Source organism: Phaenicophaeus curvirostris, chromosome 4 (genome assembly GCF_032191515.1).
Source record: "Phaenicophaeus curvirostris isolate KB17595 chromosome 4, BPBGC_Pcur_1.0, whole genome shotgun sequence".
Classification (NCBI taxonomy): domain Eukaryota; kingdom Metazoa; phylum Chordata; class Aves; order Cuculiformes; family Cuculidae; genus Phaenicophaeus; species Phaenicophaeus curvirostris.
Genome location: NC_091395.1, coordinates 51,601,605 through 51,615,698, shown reverse-complemented (window position 1 = coordinate 51,615,698; position 14,094 = coordinate 51,601,605). Strand labels below are relative to the sequence as shown.

The window sequence follows — 14,094 nt, the reverse complement described above, 5'->3', positions numbered from 1 at the left end:
TTTTTGCATGATCAGTCACATGATCCTGCCCATCTGGTTCAAACATTAACTTACAAAAGAGTAAAATAAAGAGATATTTTTAGGTTTTGATTAATCTTGCAACATAGTTTTACAATTGCCATCACTGGCATAATTGAAGCAGAAGCAAGAGGTGACTAAATAAGCAAGGACGGATTATTCCTTTCACTGACTTAAATGACTTAGGTAGCAAGCCCATGGCATTAACCAATGGCAGAGGCCTTTTCTAAAGTTCAGAGAGTATTCTACCTATCCCCATGAATCAGTCTCCTCCACAGCACATTCATTAGGGCATGTGGACATTCACTAACCTTTTTCAGAAATGAAAACACAGCAATTCTAATTTGTGTCCTTGTATTCTTTAACTGAGGAATTCTATGTTAGTTTCTATTATCTGCCTCTACTTTAATGACTAGAAAATAAAGTATTTCATAACAATAAAAGAAAAACAAACAAACAAAAACTTAGCCTGGGCTGCATCAAAAGAAGCATGACCAACAGGTCGAGGGAGGTGATTACGCCCCTACTCTGCTCTCGTAAGACCTCACCTGGAGTACTGCATTCAGTTTAGGAGTCCTCAGCACAGGAAGGACATTAATCTGTTAGAGCCAGACCAGAGAAGGACCACAAAGATGATCAGGAGGCTGCAGCACCTCCCATCTAAGAACAGGCTGAGAAAGTGGGGCTTGTTTAGCCAGAGAACAGAAGGCTCTGGGAAGACCTTACAGCAGCCTTCCATTACTTAAAGCAGGCCCTCAAGAAAGCCAGGGAACGGCTCTTTACCAGGAAGTGTAGTGATAGGACAAGGAGTAATGATTTTAAGCTGATAAAGAGTGGATTTTGATTAGATATTGGGCAGAAATTTTTTACTGTCAGTGTGGTGAGGCACTGGAACAGGTTGCCCAGGGAAGTCATGGATGGACATGGTCCCAGCCCTGGACCAGGATGGATGAGGTTTTGAGCAACCTGACCTAGTGGAAGGTGTCCCTGCCCATGGCAGGGAGTTGGAACTGGGTGATCTTTATGGTCCCTCCAAACCCAAACCATTCTATGATTCTATGATTCTATTCTAAGATCACATTTAATGTATGACTGAAAGTACAATTAATTAAAAAGACAATTATATTAACAACTATTTAAAAAAGAGATGCATTTGCACTAATTCTCAGGCATTTGGAAGCAGTAAACTCGAATGATGTCTAATGAAATTAAACAAAACATATCTTACTTCAAACAGACAGATATTTAAATCCAGACTCCTCTGCTGGGCTTCCAATTGAAAGGTCAAAGCTGTTCAGAAATTACAAAGCTCAGTTCACATATCAAGCAACAGAAAATCATAACATGTTGGAGGTGATTCTCCTTCAAAGTCTTACACAATCCTATGTCTCTGAATATCAGAAAACTGGATAAGGTTAAAACCTTTGAAGCACATGAACATGTGAATATAAAAGCTTGTGCTTGGGTTGCACTGCCGCTACATAAAACAGATTCCTTCAGACACAAAAGACATGCACTGAAGGTCAGTGAGGTACAATCACAGACAAAACCTTAGCAAGAAATAACACATTGAGCTGTAATCACTACTAAAACAAAGAAGTGGTAAACGCTAATACAAAAATATCAAGAAAAAGTCTCCTTTGTAAAAAAATACATTTCAGGAGATACCTAAGATAGGTGCAGTATATAACAGTTTCCCTGGTCTTTCACCTCTGTGCCTTTATGGAAGTTTCTCCTTTTATGTCCTTCTCTTTCAGTGAGAAAACTTCCTACTTATGAGGCTCTGGGTCACATCCTTAATGTTCAATCACTGTAGCTACTGAACACTTATTGAAATTAGTGCAAATTAAGCATGTGTTAATGGCATCAATTCAGGATAGCATCACTATGGCAGTACATTAAGCATATGCTTTTCTACATTCCAGTCTAATTACAGTACTGATTAGGAATAGGTTTAAGCATGTGCTTAAGCAGTAATGGTCAGAAGAATATGACTCCAAATACTGTGATCCCAGATATCAGTAAATGAACTTTTATCCAAATAGGTTTGAAAAATGATTGTAGCATCTAAGTCCAATTACTTATAGTCTCAGTTGCTTCTCATTTTTTTTGAGTATCACTTGGATTTCTTGAAATCAAGTTTTCACATGCAGATTAGAAAGAAAACACATAGGAATAAAATAACACATTTATTACATGCCATGTTACAGTTCACTGCATTCCCATTTCTATTTGTACTCACAGTACTACGAGAAATTAGAATTATTTCATCAGAAACAAATTAAGTACACAGAAAAGTTTGTCAACAGACAGAAGCAAGGGTATGTATAAGCCAAACAGCCACAACATTCAATAGTTTTAATACCCCATTACATTGTTTCATAGAAATTAGAGATGAAAGACTTCTTATCCATCCCTTGCCAATTCAGGATGTTTTCTGTTCTCCAATTCAGTCACTGGAGGCTGACTGGCAACTGACAACCGCATGTATTGAAAAAGCTAAGTAGATGTGCCAAAGGAGAGCACGCTGTGAAATTTGTATTTCCCCTTATGAACTGCCAAGATCTTTCAAGTTCTTTTTGTTTAAAGGTGAATAAATGAAACTCAGGAGGTCCCAAAATCTGGGCCTTGCATTGCACAGTGAGTAGACTGCTTTTCAAGTGCACACCCAACATAGTGCTGCTGAAGCCGCCTTCATCCCTCCTACAGAGGAATGTGTTTAGTGTACTGTCGAAAAGCATCAACTGCACTACGGAATTAAAACTGACGCATTTCCATTGTACTGAACATTTTCTGAAAATGAGACTCTAAAGAAACAACACATTACCGTAGATCAATGTTGTTAACAATATCACACTTCTATGATCAGTCTAAGAATCAGAAGAAGTTGGTGCTCAGAAAGGTCATGTAACAAATAACATCAGCCAATCTCAACAGCAGGCTTTCAGATTCTCTCAACTACTTTCATATTTCATCAGCTAAATATTGAAATAAAGTTTGCATTGAAATGGAATCTTCTCTATCGCACTTTCTTCCGGAATCACTGCACATAGTCTTGCATTCTCTATTAAACTTCAGGGCTGAACACTGCATTAACATTTAACCTGAAATGTGTATTGCATATCGTATCTTATTATGTCTGGTACCAACTAGAATATAAAAATACATTAATCTTTTCTGAGAAAATCAGAAGAGGGAGCCCATTCAACAGAAAAAATGGGGGGGAGAGAGAGATTCTTCATGTATCATTTTCTATTATTAGCCATTAATCATGTCTTTATCTCCAGTACTGAACATCCTTACCTACAGCCAAATGCTAATCCCATTAATCCTCTTTAAAGATCTATAAAGTCTTCTGCGTAATTCTGACTTTTACTTAATGCATATCTTAATTTTACAGTGATTTTTGCAAGCTCACTTGAGACCAGTTCCTTTTTGAAAAAGGAGGTACAACTGCACTTTCCCAAAATGAAGACGATGGATTTAAAAATATAAATGAGATACTAAATGCTGCTAGTCAGCAACACTCAACATAGAGAAGACAATCCAGAAGAAAGGCTACTACTGAAGAATTGCTACCAGAGTGAACAGAAGCTCTGACCACAGAAAGGCTGGAGAATAGATCCTGTGAGTTTTGGGGGGAAACATCTTAGAGAAGGATCTGCAATGCATAAGGATAAATACTTCCCCCACTACCTCACCCAGTAACAGGTCTTTTCCATCATCAACAAACAAACATCAAGGAGGAAATTACAAAACAATCCATAACACAGGTTCAGTAAATCCATACCTGGCTTTGGCTCAGTGAGTAGCATATGCAGTAACAAGCAGAATCTACAAAATCATACTGCATGCAAAGTGCAGCAGGTCACACAGTACACTCTTAGGGTTGGAGATTTAACATAGTGGCTTTAAATACAACGACTATAGCACTGTTACGATTTTTCCAAACTCTGACTGTAGAAATTCTACAGAATGTAGAGTTATGACTGTTTTTCTGGCCCTGAGTATGAATCAGACAAAGGAGAGGGTAATGGGAAGGACATGAAGAGCACTAGGCTTAATGGCCAGAATCTCAGCCAATATGAGTCTGGTTTCCATGAAATGAGAAAGCAATGGCAGCTGGGTAGGAATTTTTGAAAGTTGTAGCCCTCTTGGAGAACTTTGGGAGCTCACAACACTGAACTAAAGACAGATGGGGCACAGACATAAATGCAACCTAAAGTTGAAAGCCAAAAGCCTATATCAACGGTCAGGATAAGACAAGCTCAGAACTACCCTTGGGGTTTTTGTGATACACCAATTACTCACCGCTCTAATCTGTGAATTCTGTATGAATCTGAATGTGATTAACTATCACTCAATCACTCTTTTTAACATGCTGCAGAGAACAAATGGCTGGTTGAAAAATAAAAATGTTACATTTCAACTTTTTAAAATAAGGGATTAATAAAATCATCATCTTATAAATGAAATGGATGAGAACAATTAATCCCATTTTATTAAGGCTTTCTTTGTAAAGGTGTAAGAGATGCTACAGAATTCATGTACCTTATCATTTAGGACTAAAATTAGAAGTTTATGTAGAACGCTCCAGTTAAATAACATAGCCTCTTGACTCTGCTATTTGTTAGAGCTAGACAACAATAAGTATGTGTTCAGGCAAGTTAAATATTAGGGATATTTATATTTATACTTTCTCTTTAAAATACCAGCATCAGTTCTACAGCTGATCACAAGAGGGAGACTACATCACCATATTTTCTCTCATTTCAAATTTTAAAGCATCCAAACAATTTTGAGTCTTTTTGGACCAGCTCTAATTTTTGATCACTTAAAAGTGTTAATGATTGTTAAATTACCATTTTTTTCTGAGTTTGTCAAATCTCTGAAATTTACAGATAAAGATAGCCAATCCAGTACACAAGATTGAACAATGCGAAGGCAGTTGGAAAGAAGATTCGAGAATAGGAGTCAATTTTTGCAATACGGATGTGTATCCTTCCTTCTCTCCATGATCCTGTGCGGCAGTCTTCAAAACAACAGAAGAAGCTAGCACAGTCTTTCCCTTCTAGGCATTCATATCCATAATCATCATCACGTTCAGGGAGATGATTAATGTTATTAATTGGAATTAGTGTTGATCCAGGTCGAACAGCAATTGTAGGTGGTTTCTTAAGAAAAAAAAACAAAACACAAAAACAAAGAAGAAAAATACAGTTTTGCAGGTCTTTTTTATCCTTAGATTGAATAATTCCATAGTTTTTCCACAGCAAAGGCCAGTATAAGCACTGTACAATATACAGAAATTCCTCATACTAAGGAAACAGTTTGGGGATCTTTGTGAATTATGAACTGCTGTATATAATTAGCTCATGCAGGCAAAAGATCATGAATGATTTTCACCTGCCACAGTGAAAACTGGGTTGTGCTGGGATTTGGGAACAGTGGATAATTAGTTACACAAGACAGGAGTAGCTGATCCCATCTATACAACACAAAGGAACATTTTGAAGTCAGTCACAGCTTGACAACTAGGTCACAAGTAAGTCCACAAGCAGGCTACAGGCATCACTACCAAGGGAATGATGGTACTCCCATCATTTGGAGTCTTTAGGACAAGACTGGATGCATTTTTGGAAGCTACAGTTTCACCAAAAAGAAAGATAAAGGGATTAGGACAGTATCTTTGGTGAAGTTTAAGAGGCTGAGACACATAAGGTCAGGCTATATGATCTAACCCTCTGGTGTTAAATCCTTAAACGATATTCCCCACCTTTAGAAACCAAGACATAAGACTCTTGAGAAGAATGCCATTTAAGTCAGTGAAACTAATTAATTCAGCTCTTCATGCTTACTTTACATGGGCATAACTCAACCCTCTTGCAATCCGGTAAAAACTTAGTGTAGTAGATATTAGGATTCAAAATTTTCATAGAAAAAAAAATCTGAGTACTTTATTGCATAGTAGACATACTGTGAGCCTTTTCACCTTCCTTTCACTTGCACTACCACAGTTCATCTTTCCTCTTTACATTATTCTGATTCCACACAGTTCTTCATTCTTCATCCTTGTTTTCCTGAATATTTCAATACACACTCTTTTTTTCCCTTTCCAAATCTCACAGCCTTTTTAAACTACTTCATAACCCTCCTTCCTTCAAACCCACCCCCACTCCAGCATCTCTTCTGAAATCCTGAGACTGAAGACAGGGGTTAGGCCAACACTACTCTTATGTTGTCTCCTCCCTTTTACAATCTCCGTATTTTCTTATGTAAGGAATAAATATAGCAGGAAAGGATGCAGTCAGAACTAACTGGATATTGAAATGCAGAGAATACTCTCTGTTTAACAATTATATGAAAGGCAATGAAAAAATATTGAAAAAAATGTGAAAAGCAGGAAGCCACATCATTTTGATTCTTGTTTTGTTTTAGAGTCTTGCTGTTCCACTTCCAGGGAACTACTTTGGTCAGTACAAAGATCTCTATGCATTGTTAAGGAGCACTCTGTTGCTGCAGGGACATTTTATCCAATGTCCCAAGGGGTGATCTTAAATGTCCCAAGGGCTTATTTTTATAAAACACAAAAAGTAAGTTGACATTTTTAACTTACAAAATCAGTGCGTTTTGATATACAGGGAAAGACAGTTATTTCTGATTCCTACATACTTTAGCTTTACAAAATTTTTCTGATCGTTGGTTCTGCCATAGGAGGAGTCAAAACCAACAGTACTGCTTTTTCACTACTCATGTCACCAGCACAGGCTGAAGCTGGCTACTGAGTAACAGGTTTGAAGATGTTACCTGAGAGAAGCAGAAAGACAGTACCATCTTACAGGCCTAACTACATACACAGAATACATAAAATGTCTGTAAGAAGAGACAACATGTGGAAAAAGGGGAAAAAAAGATCAACACCTCGCAGGAAAATGACTTCACATCAATTGGCAGAGACTTTAAAAAAATAAAAATAACATGTAAATACAGTAGTATATATTGACTGCTATGCACATGCCTACTGATATTGCAGATAAAACTCTATGTACAGTAAGAAGCATTTGTATCACACTCTGGAAAGACCAAAAGCATTTTTTCTGCACTAAGTCATGCACAAAAGCAAGCCAGTGTCTGTGGAGATCATAGCACAGGTGATGCGTTCACTTCAGGTGAAACGATGATAAGAACAAGATTCACAGCTAATTAAATTTAATATCTTTCCTGCCCAAACTAATTATCCTTACTAATGTGGATTTACATAAGCCAATTCATACTACCTTTCTTGAATGACGCAAGAACATATTTTGTAAGATAAAACTGCTGTAACCATTTGAAAAATCTTACCATTTTTCTCACAAGATCATTTATTGTACCTTATTTGCATCAGTTCATGGAATAATAAGCTTTTAATACATTTTGCAATAGAAATAGAAGACCTCAGCAAGGCACATTTTCCAAGGAAAAAAAAACAGTAAATGAGATCTTTTCAGAAGGAATTAAACTACCTATTTTAATTAAATTGGGGTTTTGATTTACATGTCCATAACTACAAGAGAAAAAGAATGAAGTCTTTGACAAAACTAAGAGAAAAAAAAATAATATGGATTTGTAATTCTGTGACTTTCCAATAATTAATCAGATGGCTTCTTTAATTGTTCTATTTGGAACAAGAAATTGCATAGCTTTTTATAAAATGGCACCAAAGACCCTTCTTTTTTTTGAATAAACTCTTATTCGGTATGGTCTTACAGCCATAACGTGCCAAAATGTTTAAAGGATCCTGTGTGAAAAGGTGGTTGTTTTTCAACTACTTAGAAATAAAAAACATGCTTTAAGAACACAGTAAAGAACAGCTGAACAGTGTTTTGAGTACTGCATTGCTAATTTTCATCTTAGTCTAAACTCCAGCTATTTATTCAACAAGTGTCATAGTTTCCATCTCACATTTATTCTACACTTTAAATTGTCGTATGTACTGAAAATCTCAAAGCCTTTTGCAGACTACTGCACAAATGGCTGCTATGTGAACAGATTCCAGAAAGTCTTGTTACTCCATTCAATAGAGTATACTTGCAAACCACTTCAATGGCTTTTGATCTGCTTGCAACTGATATTTAATATCTCCCTGGTTTGAATAAGCAGTATTTCCTTCCCTCTTCCTTTTTCCCCTTGTTGTGCAAGCTGAGAGCAGACCTATTTCAACTCCCTGTTCCTTAAGTGTTGTTGAGATCTCATCACAACAACAACCTAAAATTGAATCTGCTACACTAACACTACGAAATCCCCCATATTGTTCAGCCTTTATTATTTTTTATCCTCATTGCTCAGCTCTGGCCTTTGCCAAAGTCTGGGTTTCAGCCTTTACATCGTGCCCACATTTACTTCTAACACTAACAGGAAGGAGGTCTGAGGTTTCATTTTCCAGTCGCTGTGCTGGATCCCCTGAGAATGCCCAACCAAGGCAGCAAAAGGCTGTATTAACCCTTCATCAATAGCCTTGTCCTAAATACAAAACCAACTCACTCAGACCAGTTCACCATATGAAATGTGACGGCTCTCATTTCATAGAATCATGGAACCATAGAATGGTTGGGGTTTGGAAGGGACCTTAGAGATCCTCTGCTTCAAACCCCACTGTCATGGGCAGGGACACCTTCTACTAGGTCAGTTGCACAAGGGCAACCTGGTCCCAAACACCTCCAGAGATGGTACATTCATGACTTCTCTAGGCAACCTCAGCCTTCTCCACATCTTGGGGCCATTTCATTTCAGAGAGGGCTCACATTCTCCCTAATCTTCCTTTTATCACTGACATACTTACAGAAAGCTTTCTTGTTGTCCTTGACTTCATTGTCCAAATTTGATTCTATCTGGGCTTTAGCATTCCTAGTTTTCCCTGTTACTAAGCCATAGCAGCCTAGCAATTCCTTCATAAGACAGTCTCCCACAGAAGCACTGCTCAAAATAGGTGTGTCAGCACTTCCTAACAGTAATTACAGAACATGTATGGCTCATAGCAGGATTTCGTCATGTCCATATCTGGGCTTCTGTAAATTAATTTCTATTTCTGTTTGATCTTACATAGGTGATATTCAGCCTTCATCCAGACAAGACAACGGGTACTATAATTTAGCTATGCTCCAGCTTTCTTTGATCAAATGACCTTGAAGGAGGCTTTATAACATTATTCTACCTGCTATTCTCTCCAAAAGATGACTACAATTAAGCCGCTGATACTAAGGCTAGTGTTTGAATGAATAAGCTCTTTAATATCTTTACCTCAACGCTTTATTAGTTTAAAGATTAGCTTTAAATACTTGTGTTGGCTTCCAACAATAGATTCTTTCGAAGTTCCCGTATTCTTTCTACATGAACTGAAAGCCTCTTAAAATGGAATACTTATTCTTAGGGTATGTGGGGATTCACACTGTATAAACACCAACTTGTAAAAGAAGGTTCATTTTACCAAAAAGAAACATGGAAGTAAATGAAAAAGGAAAAAAAAAACAAACCAACAAACTAGAGTTAAAGTAGAATTTCAGAATTGTGACCAATAAGCACATTTTTCTTTGCAAATCTAGTGAGATAAGGCCCAAATAAGGTGATGCAGACCCAAAAAATCCTCATACCTTCAGTCCAATTACATTATCCATAGTGCTATAGTTTTATCTATGGTTCTTTGCCAGATGCTGTTTTCAGAAGCACTGTGCCCAGACAGAACTGTCTCCATGGGCACACACTCCATGGGCAGCTCTAGAAGCACAAAGGGCTTGGGCATGGCACCGAATATTACATTAAATCACCCACTAGCTTAAAGCTCATGCATTCTCATTCATGTATGAGTGAATGATCTAAAAGCTTTGTTCATTAGTAGTATTTACAGTAAATTTGTACAAGCCCCAAACTGTAAAAAAAAAAAAAGAGAAAATAAATATTAGTGTTAATTGTCTTTGAACGTTAGCCAATATACTTAAGAACCAGCCTCTCAAAAGTAACACTACAGCAAAGAGTATTCTGTATCTTTTTTTCTTCTTGTTTGGATAAACTTACTGATGGCTTAGATTTTGCCTTCTTTTCTTTTCCTTTGTCCCCTTTTCTGTTGCTGGTAAAGTAATGCAAGGTGCCATATTCCATCAAGGCAGCAAACACAAAAATGAAGCAAACTGAAACAAAAAGGTCCATTGCTGTCACATAGGAAACCTTTGGGAGTGACTTCCTAGCAATTGTACTCAATGTTGTCATAGTCAGCACCGTTGTAATACCTGTTTGAGAAAGAAAGATAAAAAACAGGAACAGGGAAGCATGTAAGTAATTCAATCATATTGTCACCAAAAAAATCCTCAAATTAGCCCTTAACTCATTCGTGAGGCACACAAAAAGTAAGCCACAGCAGAGATGACCACTGATCACACGCACACACATTGATGCTATTGCAAAAACTTATCCTTATGGAACCAGCAGCAACATGGGATCATAAAGCAGACAGTACATTTAACTTTCAGTTTAAATCCCTCCCATTTTCAACATACACTGAATAAACAGTGACATTGAGAAGGTTTGTGTAATTTTATCAGTCTGTTATGGAACCCACACATAAAAGAAACACAATAGACAAACAAGTACAAATAAGCACAGAAATTTTTTAAACACAAACTGCTGGTTCTTGAAACATTAAAATGTATTAAAGGATATATTCAGAGAAAAAAAACAAACCCAAGTGTTATTTATCAATTAAACTTTCAGAAAACACAAGAAAAAGGAATAATGTTTTCAATTGTTTGCTTCTGACATGTGGCTGCTCAAACCTGATGACTTTCATGGCCTTTCTGGTTTCATTCTAAGTTACTAGGTATTTTTTCCACTACTGTGCCTTAAGTAATGGAAAATATTTCTCCTGATTCAGTTACATACAAGTTAATTAAATAACAAGTTGTCCTTAATAGTGATGTGTTCAGAATGTAAGCTACACCACTTTTCACTGCTTTAACATTTAAAAGGTGTTAACTCTTCTTATATTTTATGTTTCAAGGAGATGCAAAGCCTTTTTTCATGGCAGTCCAAAATTAAGAGGTGATCTTTCCTTTGGAGAACAATACTTGAACACACAAATAATTTGTTAGTTACACGCAGAGGTTTATTGAAAAAAAAAAAGTGTTACACAAGTCTAAGGTTGCCTAAGGCTTTTAAACCAAAGCATGGAGTCAGGGGAAGCTATGGATTGATCCCACGACAGAAAAGTAGTCTGATTTTGCAACAGAATCCCCAATGAAATTATATGCATAAAAGTGCAAACAAATAACCATAGTTTTTTTAAATTTTTTCACTTCCACTAGATGTCTTTTAAAATCAATTAGGCATTTACCTGCATAATTAAACATTTAAATACCTTTAATCATCTCAACTATTTTGCTTCAGGAAACCACAGGTTGACAGGATCATTTAACATATATGCAAGAAAAAGGTCTGAGCCTTTTCAGCATAACAGATACCAGGACAGCCTCTGGATGGGAAGTGAAGGCTACCATTCCCCTTTCTGACTTATGTTCAGAGAGATAAAAGGGAAACATGGACTTTCCCAGTCCTCTCCACCATGCAAAAGGCATACAGTGTGTTGACACAGGGATCATCACAACTTCTGCAGCATCACAACTGCTTGCCAAGAAGAACCTTAATTAGTTGTAGCTTTATTGTCTTAATTTCTCAGCCTTTTTCTAGAAGTTGTGTCTATTCCAACGGCATTCTCTTTCTTGTTCCCCAGAGCATCTGTATGTGAGAAAAGTCATCCTACTATCTGTCAAATGATATCTTCTGCATGTTCACACAAATGGAGCTCAACTTCAGCTGGAGAGAGCTGCAAAAATCACACTGCAAACATTTGTAGTGGTGGTCTGGTTTCAATGGCAAAGCCAGGGAATTAAAGCCTGGTCTCAGCCTTCTAGTAGAAACACTCCTCTAAAATGGGAACGGTGTGTTCACAATCATATAAACTGATGAGGAAAATTAACTCGCATCTCTCACTAAGATATATTTTCAGCTCTAGATCTTTTCCTCAATATAGGTCACACTGCCACCACCAGTTTTACTAAATGCATCTGTCACTGCTAAGCTTGAAGTTGTGCGTGTCCCTTATGCACTCCATGCAGCCCTGTTTATTTTGCTTTATGTGGGGACTACGACACCTCTCCAAGGCAGTGCATGAATCCTAAACAGTTAAACATAGAAAAATGACATCATACTAAACAGGTCAGCCAAGACGACACTAACACAGAGTTGTCTCTATAGCAGAACATACTTCAGTACTGGCTGTAGTGAAAGCAGGACAGTGTTTGTGAGTTATATGTTTAACTGCTTAAAGTGCACCTTTAGCTACAAATTTTCTGTCCTCTTCTGGGCTTAAAAGAACAACTGAATCATTTCTAAACCACCACCAACCATCTCTCCCCACACCCTCCTTCCAAAACAAAAAATCCCCTAAACAAAAATCAGAAATTCACGGTTTTCACTTGTGTAGTAATGACACCCTTTATTCTATGATACTAGGTGAAGTTTAATCATACTTGCAGACTAATGCTTGCCATATTGCCATCCCTAGAGATGACAAAAAGAACACAAAGGAGAAAAAATGTATTAAATGTATTTATGTGAACAATAGCAGATCTACAAGGCTTGGATAAGGATTTCCAGATTTCCACTCTCCACAGTCCCTCCTTAAGCCCTGCTTGCAACCACAAGCTACTCTTGCTACTCCTAATCTTGCAGTTCAAGAGAGAGGGTGATCAATGTTCACAATCTGAAGGGGGATAAACCATGGTTAATTTACTCCCTGCTGCAGATTTGTATTCTTGGGAAGCACTGGACCCTTCAAGGTTGAAAAAAGACATTCTTACCTAAAGAAGTCCTTGCAGGAACTGCATCCTTATTGATCCAAAATGACACCCATGAAAGAACAACCGTGAGTATACATGGAATGTACGTCTGAATAGTAAAATACCCCATACGTCTGCTGAGATCAAAGAAGATTGTCATAATAATATAATCACCTATAAATTAAAAAAAGAAGAAAATACTTACATGACTTTGAAAATGGTTTTGAGTTGTATCTTCATCCCTTAGCCTTTTCTACATAGGTAATACATGAAATAAAACTTAGCACTTTGCCTTACCGGACAAGGTATGAGAAATTGCAGTTGTATTTCGTAACCCCACAAATGCAAATTGATACAATCTCCAGTATTTTGGATCTGCTACTTCAACAGAGGTTTTCTTCCATTTGTACTCAATTTCATTTCTGGGATATCCATCTAGAGTAAAACAAAGCAAAACAAGGGTTCAGCCACAGTATTTACCAAACCATGCGTTGCAGTGTCTGAAGTTGTTTATAAAATTAACCAGGGCTATACATAAAAGTGAACTGGAGAAAATGTCAATCTATATTCCACATGATACATTGAAAATTTAACCACAGAATACCTAGCCTCAGTTTTAAGCCTACCTAAATGAATAATTGATCAAATACTGTGGAAATATAAAAGTTTTGAAAATATCTACACAATATTCCGGAACTCAGATATGAAAAACTCATTCAGAGTCATCACTATGAATTAACAGACAAATCACTGCAAGACCAGAAAGAGATTAAAAGGACATTACACTTATACATACATACATACAATAGTTTGGGTTGGAAAGGACCTTAAAGATCATCTAGTTCCAACCCCCTGCCAGAGGCAGAGACACCCCGCTAGATCACGCTGCCCAAGGCCCCATCCAAGCTACCTTTCAACTCCTCCAGGGATGAGGCAGCCACGACTTCCTTGGGCAACCTGTGCAACTTCCCTGGTTCTAACCTGGGAGGATTCTAACCCGGATATCTGGTTCTAATCCAAAATATCTTATACTGTAGGTGCTGCCTTCAAATCCTGGCGGCAGGGCTCTTCCTGCCTGGATCTGTCGGCATCACTGATCCCTACGAGAGCGGAAACTTCCGAGTCCACACGGTTATGACCCTGGAACAACAGGTGAGCTGCTTTGGCTGCCACTGGAGAGGGGCTTGGAGCCTGTTCTGGCTCTGGTTAT

The 14,094-nt window shown here is 37.5% G+C and overlaps 1 protein-coding gene across 2 annotated transcripts in view; it reads right to left on the bottom strand.

Annotated features, from left to right (window-relative positions):
• Nucleotides 1-3,738: 3,738 nt before the first annotated feature.
• Nucleotides 3,739-14,094, bottom strand: part of GABRG1 (gamma-aminobutyric acid type A receptor subunit gamma1) — a 51,422-nt gene continuing 41,066 nt past the window's right edge. For both annotated transcript variants that reach the window (XM_069856110.1, XM_069856111.1), the window contains exons 6-9: nucleotides 13,182-13,319; nucleotides 12,906-13,058; nucleotides 10,069-10,280; nucleotides 3,739-5,192 (exon numbers count right to left, since the gene is read on the bottom strand). In XM_069856110.1, coding sequence (XP_069712211.1) covers nucleotides 4,914-5,192; nucleotides 10,069-10,280; nucleotides 12,906-13,058; nucleotides 13,182-13,319 — 782 coding nt within the window. In that variant the 3' untranslated portion in view covers nucleotides 3,739-4,913. The remainder of the gene's footprint in view (nucleotides 5,193-10,068; nucleotides 10,281-12,905; nucleotides 13,059-13,181; nucleotides 13,320-14,094) is intronic.